This window comes from Ahaetulla prasina, chromosome 1 (assembly GCF_028640845.1).
Source record: "Ahaetulla prasina isolate Xishuangbanna chromosome 1, ASM2864084v1, whole genome shotgun sequence".
Classification (NCBI taxonomy): domain Eukaryota; kingdom Metazoa; phylum Chordata; class Lepidosauria; order Squamata; family Colubridae; genus Ahaetulla; species Ahaetulla prasina.
The window spans coordinates 60915935-60934626 of NC_080539.1; the positions used below are offsets into that span (position 1 = coordinate 60915935).

The 18692-nt window shown below is 41.2% G+C and overlaps 1 protein-coding gene across 4 annotated transcripts in view; it reads left to right on the forward strand.

Annotated features, from left to right (window-relative positions):
* Positions 1-5713: 5713 nt before the first annotated feature.
* The window catches only part of MARK1 (microtubule affinity regulating kinase 1), a 71080-nt gene continuing 58101 nt past the window's right edge, over positions 5714-18692 (forward strand). The window contains exon 1 of one of the 4 annotated variants that reach the window (XM_058165448.1): positions 5714-6160. In XM_058165448.1, coding sequence (XP_058021431.1) covers positions 6110-6160 — 51 coding nt within the window. In that variant the 5' untranslated portion in view covers positions 5714-6109. The remainder of the gene's footprint in view (positions 6161-18692) is intronic. The other 3 variants (XM_058165449.1, XM_058165446.1, XM_058165447.1) reach the window with 3 other exon arrangements.

Here is an 18692-nt window from a genome sequence, read left to right on the forward strand (position 1 = left end):
CCACCGGCCTTCTGGAGGCTGAGGAGGCCAAAAACAGGACTCGTGGAGGCCTCAGGAGGCCAAAAATGGGCCTGTTTTGGGGCAGCAGAATGGTTCTGGAAGCCAAGGAGGCAAAAAATGGGCCCATTTTTGACCTCCCCAACTTCCAAAGAGAGGGAGAGAAGGAGGGAGGGATGGAGAGAGAGAAAGAGAAAGAGAGGGACGCACACACACACAAGCAGAAGTCCCTTACCACCACCTTCCCCAAGGCAGCTGCATCCCTTCACGAACCTGCTTTATACCCCCAGGAGCATAACAAATTAAAGTTTAATTTGTGTGTATACTGTTAATGGACTGCTAAATTGGCCACACACACACAATCACATGATCATCTAGCCACACCCAGCCAGCCAGTCTGGCACCCCCAACAGTCTGAGGGACTGTGAATTGGCCCCATTTAAAAAGTTTGAGGACCCCTGGTCTACATAGTTCACAAATCATTTTAAACTTAAGTCTTTTGAATGAGATATTTTGGAGAGTTCACCTCCAACACATTTAGGTGTAAATTATGGGTTTAGGGCCTACCAACAGCAAAATGGTTTGCAGTTCTGCCAATTTTGTCATAAACTCCTGGTTTCAGAGTATAGATTAAGGCATGTACAGTATCCGAAATCTTGCTCTACATATATAGATAATGATATAGAGCTGGAAATACAGGAGATATGGATATAACTATCCATGTAGAGGTACATATAGATACTAGTATTGATACAGATATAGATTTATATAGAAATCTATATTAGTGGAACCATGGATGCAGATACAGTTGTAGATATATTCTTCAACTACACAAAGAACACTATGTGAAGGATGAAGTGATTTCCTATCAGTGACTCAATTTACACATCATTGTAAACCAGTGTTGGACAACTTTTTGGTAATGAAGGGCTATATTAAACTTATTTTTGGGACTTAGAACTACAACATAGATGGGTCTGGAACTGAGGTTGGGGAGAGCTTTGTGATTCATTTTGCTTTCTAAGTGTGATGTGCTTATATAACAGTTTTCATTTATTTCTCATGGTGTTATCATCCATTTTTAATAACCACAGCCAGAATATGGTTTGAACATCAAAGACTATCCTTGCATTACAGCATCATGAGGTTTGTTTGGTTTTGACTTATGGTAACATATTGTATAAACCATGCACTGTTAGTAGTAAACCAGTTTATGCCTTTGGGTTAGGATTAGGGTTAGGAACCCTTAGGGTTCCTGAATTCAGGTATTATGAATTATTCAACAAACCAGGAACAAAACAATACATTGCACAATATGTCATTTAGCCAATATTCACTGCTTCCCATTGATTCTGTATAGCTCAGTACAGCGAGGATAAGTTTCTACTCTCTATAAACCAGAGATTTGAGTTCCTAGGAAAGAATACATAATTACCTTTTATTATCACTTCAGCACTGCTTGAGATCCCAAAATATTCCTGTCCAAAAAGCAAGCAATATTATAGAATATTTTTTTTAAATAGTTGATCCCAACTATATTAAAAAATCCAAATTTGATCTATATGCCTATCATGAATAGCAGTTCCAAAGTTAAGTCTGGTTTATACAACATGTTAAACCATAACAGGGATCCAGCATGGTGCAAATCTAAAATGTTCATCTTGGAGTGAGGAGGTCCAGTTACCCTTCTACTCTCAACTGAAGAAGCTCACTAGGTGACTCTGGGATAGTCATTCTCTCTCAGCTTACTTTCTTGCAGGGGCTTTCATTGTAGGGAAGAAAAGGGAGGAGGTCCTATGTATGCCATCTTGAGCTCTTGAATAAAGGGCAGAATATATAAACAAACAAATAAAATGATTTATTTAATATTGTATGAACTCAGTCTTTAAATCTTAGATATTATCTGCCCCATGTATTTCAAATCTATGAAATGAAGATTTGTTTGTTACATTGAGTTTGTACTAACTTCAGAAAATTGAAAATTGGCTAAAACAAACCACAGCTTGTGAACCTATCAAGTAATCACAAAGCCTATTAGCTAAGCTTATTTAGTTAGGCAGGGAGATAATGGAGTCCAAGCAAATGAGAAGCTGTTGCCTTGATAATTTCTTATGGACTGTTGCATTCCAATTAAATCTTTTTGCTCTCACGTACAGCTCTCCCTATTTCCCTTCTTAAGACCAACCTATCTGAAGAAATAATTAGTATTGTACTATTGACATAAAAATGAGCTATTGGGAAAAGAACTGCCTGGATTACTAGAAACATAATCTAGCATTATGTATGATGATGATCCGAGACAGCAAACGGTCACCTCAATATCAAATAGAGTTAAAAAACATCAACAAGTTTTTCCATGCTTACTGGTGACACTGAAAACATTTGTACGGCTCTTAATTTAAGCTGCTTGCTCCTATGGTCACCAATGGAGAAATCCATGTGGTGCTTCTGAAAAACAAAAAAATATCAATGGAACTGGACTGAGAATAAAAAATTTACCATCTGCACCCACAAATGTCTTCTTGTTTATATATTAGAGTGTGTAAAGCTGATTACATAATTTTTTAGAATAGTGCTGTAAACTTCATTACCGCATACATAATGCAGATGGTACTTGAAGAATCCCATATGGAACTTCTAGATAAAAAGAACAACAAACTCAATTAATATCATTAACACAAATTGTTGTTTTTCTACTGCTATTTTAGTTATGCATAGTTTTCACACAACTGACATCTTGTTGTTTTTCTACGCCCCTTGTAGTACTTTCCAATCCAGAAGCTGCTTTTTCTTCTTACATCTTCTGCACGTGCTCAGGAAAGAGGCTTTGGTTTGCTTTACAAAAGCTGTGTATCAATATTGACATCTTGGTGCCTGGAACTGTACCTTCTTTTCTTAAAAAAGCATTTGGGGCACAGAAGACTGGGATTGGATTATTACAGCACCTTAGCTTTACCAGAGCCCTAGTCCTTTTTTAAAAAAAAATATTATAATTTTTATACAGAATAAAAAGTAACATGAACGAATATTAGGAATGAAAAAAGAATGAAAGAAGGAAGAAAAGAGCAAAGATAAAAGTGCAGAAATTCAAACAAAAGAAAAAACTGACTCCAACTTTCTTTTACAGAAGTTATAAAGTAACCTCTTACATTATGGTTACAGCATTGTATGCACTTTCTATTATTCTATTTCTATCTATTATGTTTATTCCAATCCTCAAAACCATATATCATGATTTTTTTTCCTGCTTCCCACAAAATGTCAATAAGAGATTTCCAATTAGAAAATTTAGATAATGTCCTATAATTTACACAGTCCATTTGACCGTCTCAGCAATTTCTATCTCTATCCATTCTTTCATGGAGGGTATAGTTGAACCTTTCCACTTTTGGGCATATAATAGTTCTGTTGCAGTAATATATAAAAACAAAATTCCGTATTTTTTCCAGTTGCTTATCCATCAGTCCCAAAAGAAAAGATTTCTGATTTCAATTGTATATGTATCTTTAAAAACTTCTGTATTATTGTATCAAAATTTCCTGGCTTTTTTATATGTTCATCAAGCATAAAATATACTTTCTTGTTGATTATATTTATTGCATAACTTTGAAGAACTTTTATACAAAAACTGATAACTTCTAATGACATATATTAACATCATTTTATAAAAATTCTCTTTAAAACTATGATATAGTGTAAAATTTAATCTGTTCAAGCACATATTCTGCATATTATATCACATATAATATACACTGACCGTGTATATTATAACAGATGTTTAGCTTATTTTGTCATACATTCTTTCATTTGTTTTTCTTCTATTCTTTTATGTACTTTAAAATTTTCTAATAATTATACACACAGTTCTGACCAGTTCTGGAGAACCGGTAGCGGAAATTTTGAGTAGTTCGGAGAACTGGTAGTAAAAATTCTGACTGGCCCCACCCCCATCTATTCTCTGCCTCCTGAGTCCCAGCTGATCAGGAGGAAATGGGGATTTTGCAGTATCCTTCCCATGCCACACCCACCATGCCACGCCCACCAAGCCATGCCCACAGAACTGGTAGGTAAAATTTTTTGAAACCCACCACTGATTATACATACAAAATCCATAGACATGAATATCCTTATCCTGTCAGTATTTCTCTTGTTCCTATTCATCTTCTATTCCTATTGTTCCTAATAAGTCTCCTTATTAAAATTCTAATATATCGGAGCAAGTCAACCATTTGTGTTTAGTGTTTAGTTTATTTTCTTCTATAAAATGCTTTCAGTGCTGAGAGCCACAAAGGCATTTTCGAGCACAGCCCAAGTGTCCCATATGCCCATATGCTCAAAAAATAAAATTATTTTTAAAATTTACATTAACTTTTGATTTTATCATACTGTAGATATCCATGCCATCCAAATCTCAAATCATACCCTTCTAACTCCAAAAGCCTCCTGTTTCTTACAACTTTCATTCTTTCCATCCAGACCAAACAGCAGGTTGCAAACTACAATTTCAAATCAGGTAAGCTCAATTTTCCTTTCTTTTGCATCTTGTCATATTTAACTCGAGATTTTTTCCCCTGCTATGCATATTTAGATATGTCTTTCTGCCATTGGTCAAATGGCATGTATGTCGAAACTAGTATTGTCTGAAATTAACATTGTAGGCAAGAAATTAATCCTAATCACATAAATTCTCCCCAAAGATGACAATTGTGTTTTCTCCCATCAACTTCTCTGTGGTGGCCTTCACAAAATCTCTAACCTATTGAGAAACTTATCATTGTCATATCCTGCTTTAGGAAGATTTGTCTGCTCTTTCAACAAATACATTGGGCTTAATTCAAACTGTTAACCACTATCACCTTTGGTACCAGGTGTACATTTCATAAATGTTATGTTGAAAACCTTTTCTATGTACTACATACTCTTAACTGGCAATCAACATAGGGATTTGCTGCTGTACTTCATATTATGGGTATAATGTCTAAACTATTATTTAGTGTTGGCATCCCCTTTTGAAAATTATCATAGCCGTTTCCACTACATACTTTTACCTCCAGCTCATCTCAAATTTTCCACCAATTCAACAGTGGAGATTCGGTTTGAATTTCTGAAAAGGCATTATTAGACTATGCCATTTGGTCTAATTCTGCCTAATTCCTGGTCGCCACTGCAAAACTCCTGCTTTAAATAACTTTTTAATCCAAGCAGACAGAGCCGGCAGTGAGTCTCAGTCAAGGGGTGCAAAACGCCGCCAAAGATCTTTCCCTGCCATGTAACGAGGTGGCTGGCCGCCAAAAGCGTACGAAGTAAAGTGGGGCGAGGGAGGGTCTGGTTTCACGCAGGGACCCTTGCTAGACACGAATCTCCCCGTCTCCACCGGGGTTGGAAAACATACAGCCCAGTACAGGTCAAACTCCACCTGGATTTCGCGCGTCGTTAGCGCACGGAAGATCTCAGTCGGAATTCGGCAGCGGGAGGAGGAGGAGCAGCTCGAAAGGGCGGGCGGTGTGGATTTGGGTTCGTGCTCGGCGGGAGGCGGGAGGGAGGCAGGCTCAGCAATGAATGAAGGCGCGAGCCTCTCCGCAGAGCCGCGCGGCTGAAGCGCCCCTAGCGTTTTCTCCGCACTGCCGGCGACCGGCTGCTTTTTGCGATTCCTCGTCCTTCGCGGGCAGCTCAGCGCCAGCCGCGGTCCCCTTCGTGTCGGCTCAGGAAGGAGGGGAACGGGGAGGAGGAGGAGCAGCCGCCGCCGGATGCAGGGAGGAAAGAGCTCCGGCTCTCCTGCGCAGCGCGGCCGGCTACTCACCTGAGCGCGCAGTGGCGGCAGCGGGAGGAGGAGTCGCCGCCGCCGCCGCCGCCGCCGTGATCCCGGCCCAGGGGGCGGCGGCGAGGGCAGCCGACCCAGAAGCCATGGCAGGGACTCTGGGAGCCTAAGAGGGGTCGCCTTCGCCTCGCCAAAGAGCTCCAGCGGAGAAGCTGCCCCGCAGAGGCCTGCCAACCCGGAGCGGGAAAGGCGGGCGGAGAGCGTGGCCAGGCCAGTAGTAGGCGGTCGTGGGGCCGGCCCTTCTCAGTCTTGGCCCGGGCCGGCTTTGCAGGGCGGCGCAACCGCACGCGCAAGATGTCCACCCGCACGCCGCTGCCCACCGTCAACGAGCGGGACACGGAGAACGTGAGTGCAGCCGGGGTTGAGTTTGCGGCCGGGGCTTCCTTCGCGCCGCCGGTCGAGGGCGAAGGGGCGGCTTTGCTTTCGTGAGGGACCGAGGGAGTACCGAGGTGCCCTTCGGGGTGACGCCCGGTGCCTCTTTCGTCTCAGGCGAAGGGTCTTCCCCACTCCGGGAGGCCTTCTCCGGATCCCCCTTCCGCCCCCGTCCTCGTATGCAGCCACGCCTCGGTGGGATGCTTCCCTCCCCTCCCTTCGCCACACCCGGGGCCGGCTTCTTTTCCCCGGGCGACTTTCTGTCCTTCGTTCGTGCTGCGGGACTCCGGTTCCCCCTCCTCCCCCCGCAGTGCAGCCGCTGGGAAATATTTCTGGTGTGTCTAGTTCTGCTGTTGGCCTGCCAGTCTCGATTTACGTGGAAGCTTTCCAGGTGGTTGGGATAGTCGCTCGTCCGTGGGCAAGCAAGAGGAGGGGAAGGAGCGGGTAATCCGGGCAGAAGGTAACCTTGCAGGTAAACTTTCTGCTCGGATCTCTCGGTGCCTCTGCTAGTACTGATTACCCACTGGAACGGACATCCATTTTTGTCTTGGGATCTCTTGGGATCCAGTAGTCATTCAGTGTCTGCCAGCCCGGATCTTCTAGGCCAGACAGAGATGCCTATATTGTGACCTCCAAAAGTAGGGCTTCTCTGTCAATTCATCATCCATAGCAAGGAGTGAAATTTTTTTTCCACCACCACAATTTTCCTAGTACTTAGTTTTGTTTTTGTCTTGTGCAGCATTCCTATATAGGTTCATCTAAACAATTACTATTGGACGCTGTCTTCACATAACAGTCTCAGAAATAAAAAGGAATGGTTAGTTTTCACTGGGTGGTTGTTATAGGAACAGTACAATAGGGGAAAACAAGAATGAAAAGTCTTAATACATGCAAGTATTTTTAAATGGTGTTGTATAAACACAGACATACTCAAGGATGCAAGATGTTAGACTTGGGGTAGGAGAAATATGACTGGAATGCCCATTTCACATTGTTAATAGTTGCTTGTCTTGTGAAGGAAGAGAAGTTGAACATCCAGGTTGTATAAAACCTAGCATTATATACTGGTAACATGTCAGAATTTATTAGAAGTGAGAGGGAAAAGATATTTGAGATGCAGTAATGCAGTAAGAATTGAACTGATCCATAGTTTTAGAGTGTTCATTTGAAATATGCCATCACTGTTGATGGTGCTTATTTTTCTAAGCAAACATAAGCTCTGTTCACTCTTTCCTGGAATCACTGACAGTATGCTAGGCACCATTTCTACAATCAGTTCTGATTTGAATACTTGCATTTAATGGGAAAGTGTGTGGCAGCAATGGTGGGAAGGAAAGGAAATGCTGACTGTAAAAATAGCTTTGCTTTCACTGGCTCAGTGTAATTAAAGAATTCCAGACTGTTTTAATCAGAATGCTGTATGAAGAAATTGTGTGGATACCCACCTTATCTTATTGCCAATTCCTCAATAATCCTGATCTAGTTTGGCTTAGCTAATACTTTAATATGTAAAGAAAAAAAACATAGTTTTAATGCAGTGTAAGGATCCTGTTCCACTTCCATTATAGGGAAAATAAATTATGTTGAAAGGAGTCAATACTTGTGTCTGTTTATAATATCCCCTCCCCCAAAAGTACATAAAATAGCAAAAATTAACTCTTACATGAAACAAGAAATATTGTTGCTTATCAACTTGGCTAAAACTATTAAGAGTCTTTCTGATTAATGGTAACTTTCTTTTGAAAATGAGATGCTTCTGTGCATTGAAACTTGAGGGCATGGGTTGCAATGAGAAACAGGTGATGGATGGACTTTAGAAATAAATAAGGTCTCTGAAGTTGCTTCACTGTAGATTGAATAGAGTTAGTGGGTAATTGGATTTGAGTAAATGCAGAATATTGAAAAAGATTATTTAATTTCTCTAATAAGTTTCAAACCAAGGGTATCTGTTTTTAGCAATCCTAGCGTTTATTGTAGACTGTGTATTAGAACTTTTCCTTATTTGTGGTTAGCTTGTTCTAATGGATTACAATCTAAAGTATGGTTGTTATTGTCTCTTCTCCTCATATATAATTTTCCTAGAGTGAGTCAGCAATTGATAAATAATTGAAATACTGTAGACAAACAGTTGCTTTTAAAATAATTCTTATTTTGATTTGTAGTCCTTTCCCCGGTTGAATATTCTTATACTCAAGTTTTTAAAATTATTATTACACTAAATATTATCCAGAAAGGTATTGATATTTTTAAGAATGAACCAAATAGGATTTCAAAGAATTGATTTCTCTTTGTCTGCACTTACTGCAGCCTCTGCAAAGAAAAATGAAGGATAATGGTTTCTCTAGACACAATGCTCTTGGCTATCAGAAACTCTTCCAGAGGCAAAATCTGTTTAACTTCAAAAGGAATGTGATTTGTAGATAAAGTGCCGACATTCTAGATTTTCAGCCAACCCGTGATCTGAAAGATGGGGGAGAAAATATGTTTTACATTGATTGCCTGTATTTGACATTTTGCATGCTGGATTTTAAAGTTTGAGTTGATTGTTTTGTTTCTTTTATTCAATATGTGGATGACAGTCCTTTACTGTTTGGTTGTTCCTCCTATAACAGTTAAAATGAGCTGGGAAATATTTAATGTTCATATGAATGTTCTTTGGATTCCTGTAGTCAACTTCAAATATTTTATTTGAACCTTTATTTTCTTAATAGTAATACATAAAAATTCTGGGGAGAAAGCCAGGACTTCTGTGTAAGATTTAAACAATAAAAAGATGGCAAGTTTTGTTTTTCACCTGGGATCACAAAAAGATAGGAGTTGAGAAGAAATACGGGAGAATAATGTGTAGACATAAAACAGCACTGCACTTCTATCAGTGTCATATTTTCAAACTGGGTAGGGCTAGGATCCATTTTGGGAGACAGTTTAAGGAATTTTAAGGGCTGTGGGAGGTACCTTAATTGTTTGCAAGGCTTATTGCTCCTTAAACCCAAATCAACCTGTCTGAAATATAAAATAGGCCTCAGTTTTTTGTTATCACCTAGTTGGGGTCTGGAGACCACAAAAAGAATGCTGATGGGCTGTGCTTTTTATGTGCTTGGCTTGGGATATGAGAATGCTAACATTTGACATTTGTTTCTATTAAATGACCTTTTATTTGTATTAAATGAACTTGTTAGTTTCACATTTAAATGTTCCACAACTCTTTGTTAACTTCTGTAGATTGGGCCCACTTTCATATTAGTAGGCTTGTATTGTTGCCCTAGGTAATAAAATTTAATTAACTGATTATGTAGCCATTTTTTTACTTACCATGTATTAGATTCCTCCAATTTTATAATATAAGGATTTCTCAGCTTGTAGTGCATCTCACTTCCTGTGTATGGATGAGGATGTAGATAGAATTCAGACGATTTTGTTGATGTAAAAATGAGTCCCACTGTATCTACTTTTCTGGAAATAGCTTTTGTTTTCTGGACTTGGAAGCACCAGAGATGTTTGCAGAAGGCTCTAGAGATCAAGCCCACCATTACCAGCAAGTAAAGTCCAAGGCTGACTTCCAAGTTTGTTTTAGATAAAGACTGCCTGAAGTCAGACTCAGCTCCTGCTGACTACTTTATTTCCCCTGTAGTTTGCTTGGAATAGTACAAAAGTCATTTACCAGTGTCTAGTTCGACTGTTTTAAATAGTGAATATCCTTTTTTGTCAGCTCTTTGTAGCTTTAATTTGATGAGTCTTGCTTTCCTTTAAGAAAATTGAGATAACTCAGCTACTGAGCACAATTGCCCTAGTATAGTTTGGAGGTAAGAAATGCACCATCTGCCATAAGACACCAGAAATGAAGGTGCCGAACAAGAATTTTTTTAGAAACTGTAACAGATATAGGACCCAGAAATGTTAATTTATTTTTATTTATTTATTTGATTTTTATACCGCCCTTCTCCCGAAGGACTCAGGGCAGTGTACAGGCAAAAATAAAACAGATAGTACAATATACAATTTAAAATGCAATTAAAAAACTTATTTTAAAATTGGCCTGAAAAGTATACAATGAACTAAAAACCCCATTTAAAATTAGTTAATAAAATTTAAAATTTAATAAAATTCAATTTAAGCCAGCCCCGCGCAAATAAAAAGATGTGTCTTCAGTTCGCGACGGAATGTCCGAAGGTCAGGTATTTGGCGTAAACCTGGGGGAAGTTCGTTCCAGAGTGTGGGAGCCCCCACAGAGAAGGACCTTCCCCTGGGGGCCGCCAGCCGACATTGCTTGGCGGACGGCACCCTGAGAAGTCCCTCTCTGTGAGAGCGTATGGGTCGGTGGGAGGCATGTGGTAACAGCAGGCGGTCCCATAAGTACCCAGGCCCTAAGCCATGGAGCGCTTTAAAGGTAGTAACCAAAACCTTAAAGTGCACTCGAAAGGCCACAGGTAGCCAGTGCAGTCTGCGCAGGAGCGGTGTTATATGGGAGCTGTTGATGCATTTGTCAGATAATATACTATTTCCCAGTTTTTCTAGAATAATCATGCACAGATAAAATTACTTTCAAAATAGTAGTCTCATGTTCTCAATTACTGAGGGAAAGGATTGATAAAAATGGAATATTAAAGAAAATGTATGCATGAAAAACCCAGTTGAGAAAAGCAATGACACAGTTCTAACCCTATTGTATTGCAAAATCTGACACTACTGGATTCATTGTGGCAGTTTGAAATGGTGATGATGATGATGATGACCACATAATTATAGTAATTTCTCCCCTAAACAATATATGTTCCTGCAGCCTATGCAGGAATCTATTGTATCCCAAATAGCTCAAGTGATCAGGAACAATCTGCAGTATCAAAAATAGATTTTTTAAAAAAATGTAAACATATATTTTAAGGAGAAATTTATTTTCCTTTTAACGAAAACTTCTATATACTGTAAAGTTTCATGTGAATTTTTAAAAATATTTTCCCCAAATGTGGGATATAAAAGATTTCTAAAAATCACATCATTTTTTTAACGATTTGAACCAGGAGATAGCTTTCCACAGCTGGACATTTAATTACCTATAATAGATATTATATTAGCCATCCCACACATTAAAATACCACAATTTTTCCTCTTAACTTCCACAACTGCCATTACGCTTTACCAACTTCGTTGCCTAGTGATGGAGTTGCCTGTCCCAATTACTGTAGTTAAGTGAGGATTACCTGTGTACTATTCATAAACCAGTTCCACTAAGTTCAGTGAAACTTCTACCAAGGTCTGTATTCTCAGCTTAAATGACTTTAAAAAACATGTGAAGGAAACAAAAAGTAGCTGAGCGATTAAAAGCATGCATGCCTCTGACTAGTAGGTATGAACTCACTAATTGTGAGTTTACACATTAATTTACAGCAAATCAGTATTCACTTGTTACTTATTTTCATATAATGAATAACAATGATGGTATTTCTTACGTCTCTTATTTAATATTGGACACTGAATTAATTTCAAGAAGAGATGTGTAGACTCCATGAACCAATCTCTCCATCTCCTAGTTATACAGCTGGAAATAAAAGTGTGATAGGAAAACTTCAGAGTCATTGGGAGTTGGGTGGCATACAAATTTAATACATTATGGCTGGTTGTACAGCCATATATTTAGACTGGATTTAGTAGATACCAAGTCCTTCCCAAGGACTCTACCACCACCATCTTAACTTACCCCTGATCTGAGGCAGCATTGGTCATTTTCAGTTTAGAACTAGGTTCACATATTTCAGTAGAGCATAATATGATTTGTTTGCTTTAGCTCTGCATGATAAACCAAGCCACTAAACAATGATGCCTTGGTGCAATGCATGAATTCAGTATATGTTATTAAACTGGTTGCTCACTTAACCATATTACTATGCCAAACAACCACAGTTTAAAATTTTTATTTCTATTATTTTTCCAATTTCCAACTGCATCCACTCATGAATGACTCTAGGAAATTTCCAAACAGTACAATCAGTTAAAAGACAATAATAAAAATGATCATGGTTTGAAATTATGAATATCATTTCTATTTCTGATGGGATTAAAAATTAACTAGGCCAGTATTGATATATGAAAAATAAATGGTTAATTTTGACAATAGATTAATTTTATTACTAATAACTTTGTTGATTAGATAAAATAAGTGTTGTGACATTAAATGAATTCTTAAAGCTATTATAATGAATTATAACATTAAAATGGTATATTTTCATGTTTTAATCATGAATATTAGATATTGATATGTTTTCCGAACATACTACTGTTCCTTTCTTTTGCTTTTATTCTTAAAAACTAGCAACTACCTACTGCTGCAAAATTGGCTCTTTATGCTTCTGCAGCAAACATTGCCTAAACTATATTATCTGTTACACCTTGATTATTGTCTTGCTACTGATTACTATGTTTCTATTTTCAGTCAATGCTTTTAGCTACAGCAGGTGGTCAGAAACAGGAACTTCAACATACTGTGACTTCTGCAGGGTTAGTAGATGATCAGCTTTAATAGCTTCTTATTATGCTACCATAATATAATGTAAAAAGGAGGCTGTTACAGTGATGAGAGAAAGTTTGTGAACCCTTTAGAATTATCCATAATCCTGCAGTAGCATGACCTACAATGTGATCAGAGCTTTATCTAAGTTCTATTAATAGATAAAGAGATTCTGGTTAAACAAACAACATGCAACTGTGTCATGTCTTTATTGAACACATTACCAGGCTATTGAGATCCAATTCAACCTAAAGCAGGATTCTCACTGAATCATTTTAGTAAGATTTACTGAAAAAGCAAGTAATAAGGTTCCAGAAATCTCAATGTCTAGAATACTTTCACCTTAGAACCTAGTTTATTTTTCAGTTTATTAAGAGAAAAGTTTTCTCAACTTTTTTCTTCTGTCCTTCTTAAGAACCAATGTAAATGATATCCAAGTCAAAAGAAATTGTTGGAGACCCTAGAAGAGGGTTGTTGATGCTCATGGGGCTAAAAAGGGCTATAAAACTATTGCCAAAGACTTTAGCTTCCATCAATCCACAGTCATGCAGAAAATATACACGAAGAAAACATATTTCTTTTTCCAGAGTTGTCCAGCAAAAATTACTGTAGCAGCAAAGCATACAAGAGCTTGAGAGGTTTTCAGATGCTGTTGTGTTTTGAACAGCTCTGTAGTTTTATGTCCTTTGCCGTTAAACCCCATGCTTTGTGGTTGGAATTAGAGTATCTTGTTAGAATGCAGTGTTTCATTTTGGCTAAATATGAGAAACCTCCTTTCCCAGTTTGAAACCTCAACTTTTTATCCACAGGATTGGGAATATCATGTGGGGCCCCTTTGTTCTTTAAGAATCTAGACAGGTTGCAGTTCCTCAGGAAATGATGGATTTTGGATTATGCCAGCAAATTCTATAGGAAAATGTTAAGTTACTTGTCTGTGACTTGAACTTCAAATGAGTGTAGGATATGCAACAGACAATTCATGTTTTAGAGTCTGATTTTAATGAATGATTGTATGATGTAAAACAAGGAATCAATGTAAGTATATCAGTGAGTTGAAGCAATTCTATAAAGAGAAACCAGCCAAAATACCATCAAACGTGTGTGATGGATTGATCACTAGGTACAGAAAAAACCATTGTTGCTAAAGGAGGGGCTAGCAGTTATCAAGTAAGGTTTCCATACAGGTAGTCCTTGACTTACAACCATTCATTTAATGACATTCAAAGTTACAACACCACTGAAAAAAGTGACTTATGACCAGTTCTCACACTTATAACCATTGCAGTAGCGCCACAGTCACGGAATCAGACTTTGGGTGCTTGGCAACCAGCATGTAATTACAGTGGTTGCAGCATCCTGGGGTCCTGGGATTGTCAATTGCAACCTGCCTTGAGGGCTTCTGACAAGCAAAATCAATGGGGGAAACCAGATTCGCTTAATGATTGCATGATTCACTTAACAACTGTAGTGATTTGCTTAACAACCATGGCAAATAAAGCCCCCCTGATCGCAGACCTTATTCAGGAAGGGACCGTGGACGTGATGGGCGTTACGGAGACTTGGTTGGTCACCGAAGGGGGGGCCCCCCTAGTGGAGATGTGCCCACCAGGTTTCCGAGCATTCCATCAGCCGAGGGCCCAGGGTAGGGGTGGCGGGGTGGCGGTTATTATTAAGGAGAGTCTTGAGCCGAGGGAGACCACTGTGCCTCAGATAGCTGAATGTGAAACCCTCTACGTGAAGTGGGGTCGTAGGACTCAGGTGGGCTTGTTGATCACGTACCTGGCTCCTTGCTGCGTGACAACAGCCCTGCCTGAGCTGTTGGAGTTGCTGGCCGGGTTGGCAGTTGAAACCCCTAGACTGTTGGTCATGGGGGATTTCAATTTGCCATCAGCCGGCGCAGCTTCCTTGGCAGCTCAGGAGTTCATGGCTTCCATGACGGCCATGGACCTGAGTCAAATAATCGACGGCCCTACCCACGTCGGGGGAGGCACCCTAGACTTGATTTTTATCTCTGGCCAGTGGTTGAATGATCTGGTTTTAAATGATTTAGTTGTTGAACCTCTGTCATGGTCAGATCATTTTCTCCTTCATCTAGACTTTCTGACTGCTACCCACCACCGCAGGGAGACGGAACCAATGCGCTGGTTCCGTCCCAGGCGCCTGATGGACCCGGAGAGGTTCCTGACGGATCTTGGGCCGTTTCCCGAGCACCTGGCCCATGACACGACTGAAGAACTAGTTGCGGCCTGAGAACAGGCCACGGCTGGAGCTTTGGATCGTGTTGTGCCTTTGCGGCCTCTGACCCGGCGTCGGTCTCAACCAGCTCCTTGGTTCTCCGAGGAGCTGAGGGAGATGAAGCGCCGGAGAAGACGCCTAGAGAGTATCTGGAGATCCAGCCGTTCTGAGGCTGACTGGACACTAGTTAGGTCCTATAGTAGGACCTACCTAGTGGTACTGAGGGATGCGAAACGTACGCTTCCTCCTCATTGCGCCCGCAGATACCCCCCCGGCCGCCCTGTTTGGGGTTCCCGGCTCTCTCCTTCATGAGGAGGGGCGGGAGGACCCCCTACAAGGGCGTGCCGAGGAGTTTAACGGTTATCTATACGATAAAATCGTTCAGCTTCGGGACGGATTGGATCAAAATTGGGTAGATCCAGGCGAGGGTTCCGAGACCCGTCTCGTTGAGGTGGTTTGGGATGACTTTGATCCTGTGACTCCGAGGACATGGACAGGTTGCTGGGTAGGCTGAATGCCACCACATGTTTACTGGATCCGTGCCTCCTGGTTAGTACTGGCTACTCAGGAGGTGACACGAGGCTGGCTCAGGGATTACAAATGCTTCTTTGCGGGAGGGGTCTTTCCGCTGCCTTGAAAGAGGCGGTGGTGAGACCCTCCTCAAGAAGCCTTCCTGGACCCAGCTGTTTTAGGGAACTACCGGCCAGTCTCCAATCTTCGCTTCACGGCGAAGGTTGTAGAGAGTGTGGTGGCATGTCAGCTACCCCAGTACCTGGATGAAGCTGTCTATCTAGACCCGTTCCAGTCCGGCTTCCGGCCCGGATACAGTACGGAGACAGCTTTGGTCGCACTGGTGGATGATCTCTGGAGGGCCAGGGACAAGGGTTACTCCTCTGCCCTGGTCCTATTAGACCTCTCAGCGGCTTTTGATACCATCGACCATGGTATCCTGCTGCGCCGGTTGGAGGGGGGGGGAGGGGGAGGCACCGTTTATCGGTGGTCCCCCCCCTACCTCTCTGACCGGACGCAGACGGTGTTGACAGGGGGGCAGAGATCGACTCCAAGGTGCCTCATGTGTGGGGTGCCGCAGGGGTCGATTCTCTCACCCCTCCTGTTCAACATCTATATGAAGCCGCTGGGTGAGATCATCAGTGGCTTTGGGGTGAGATACCAACTGTACGCTGATGACACTCAGCTGTACTTTTCCACCCCGGGCCACCCCAGTGAAGCTGTCGAAGTGCTGTCCCGGTGTTTGGAAGCCGTACGGGTCTGGATGGGGAGGAACAGGCTCAAACTTAATCCCTCCAAGACGGAGTGGCTGTGGATGCCGGCATCTCGGTACAGTCAGCTGCAGATGCGGCTGTCTGTCGGGGGTGAGTCATTGGCCCCGATGGAGAAGGTACGCAACTTGGGCGTGCTCCTGGATGGTCGGTTGTCCTTTGAAGATCATTTGGCGACCGTCTCCAGGAGAGCTTTTTATCAGGTTCGCCTGATCCGCCAGTTGCGTCCCTTCCTGGACCGGGATGCCTTATGCACGGTCACTCATGCTCTCGTTACCTCTCGCCTGGACTACTGCAATGCTCTCTACATGGGGCTCCCCTTGAAGAGCACCCGGAGACTTCAGCTAGTCCAGAATGCGGCTGCGCGGGTTATTGAGGGAGCGGTTCGGAGCTCCCACGTAACACCTATCCTGCGCAGACTGCACTGGCTACCTGTTGTTTTCCGGGTGCGCTTCAAGGTATTGGTTACCACCTTTAAAGCGCTCCATGGCTTAGGACCGGGTTATTTACGGGACCGTCTACTGCCGGCCTCGATCTCCCATCGCCCGGTGCGCTCCCACAGAGAGGGACTCCTCAGGGTGCCGTCAGCCAAACAGTGTCGACTGGCGGCCCCCAGGGGGAGGGCCTTCTGTGGGGCTCACCCTGTGGAACGAACTTCCCTCGGACTTGACAACTACCAGACCTTAGGACCTTTCACGAACTTAAAACCTATTTATTTCGTATGGCTGGACTAGCTTGATTTTTTATCTTTAAATTTTAATTGACTTTTGATGGGTTTTTAAAATTTAAATTTTTGTAATTTTATGGGGGTGTATGTTATTTTAATATTTGGGCAAATTTAAATCAGTTTTTTAAGGGTTGTTTTTACTATTGTGTATGTTTGTATTTTATCTGCCTGTTCACCGCCCTGAGTCCTTCGGGAGAAGGGCGGTATACAAATTAAAATATTCTATTCTATTCTATTCTAAAAAGATAAAATGGCATGACTACTTAGCAACTGGTTTGCTATGCAACATAAATTTTGGGCTCAATTATGATTGTAAGTCAAGGACTATCCATAGTTTTCACAAGAAGACAATGAATATTGCCTTAGGGTGTTTGATAAGGTATGACAGGGTACATTGTTTTGTGGGGTGCTTGTTTCTTTATTAAAACGATTTGAAACTCTGATCACATTGTAGGTCACAGTACTGCAGGATATTAAAGGGTTCATCAATTTTTACCACTACAGATAATCCTCAATTTATGATCACAATGGCACCAAAATTTCAGGTACTAAGAGATTAAGTATGGTGTTACATGATTGCATTGCTTAATGAGAACAATCTTGGCACCCGCTGTTGTTAGCTAAGGAACCACACAAGCCATTCTAGGCTTGTTCTCTCCCAACCCCAAGTCTCAGTAAGATAAGGGATTGCCTCCATCACTCCCCCTCCTATCAAGGCCCATTTGGCCATCCTACACGCTTCCACCAGCAGTCCAGGGCCACGTGATTCTGCTGCTGTTTGTAAGACTGTGGCTCTGGGCCTTCTTGGTGCACTGCAGCTCTGGGGTTGCAAGAAGCTACATAAAGCAGCCATGGTGGTTCCAGTAGTTATGGGCAGAATGAATGCCATATCAAAAAGCTATTGGACAGCAGTTAGAAAATTGACAGTGTATGAAGTCCAATACCAGCTAAAAATCTGGCAGCTGTAATTTCACATTCTTGTGTATATAATAGTATTAATAATTTATTAAACTTGGATACCACATGACTCAACTACTCTCAACAACTTATACTTAGATACTCCTTGGAAATTCTTCAAACTTGTGGTCCTACTTAATTAAGTTAAATGCACAATGGATTTAAACGAACTTGCATTAAAAAAACACAAAGGTTGGCAATATATTTCTCCTCAAACATTGATTGTTAAAAAAATAATACGCCAATAGTTGTGGTTGCTGAGAATGGCTGTATATTTCATAATCTGGAATATAAGAGATTAATGCAAATTGGAGCTATCATGGCTACTGTTACAGCCAACTTGACACCCTCAAGTATACAGGTCTCCAGCTCTTGGAATTCTTCAGTGTCAGGCTTCACACTAGTCACAGCAGTAACTCATAGCTCTTTGGACATTTAACACCCCATTCAGCACTTGGATGGACTTGGGAGAAGACTCCGACACAACCTGGTAAATTTGAATCTTTACTGAAAGCAAGATTGGAAACTTTAACACATAGTTGTCTGCCTGCTGCAGAACAAATAATTGATCATGCTCACTAATATGGGAAACACTGCTTCTCACTTTTCCAGCTTCAGCCTTTTATCCAGAATTGTGGCTTAGTTGCAGTCATTAACCAAGCTGAAAGCATCAAATCAAGGGAAGATAGTCATAGAGATTTTTGCACATAACTTTGTGATGCAGTAATATTATTGTGCAGTAATACTTTGTGATAGTAACATGTCATATTTTTGTGCTGCATCTCCAATATGAAAATGTCATAT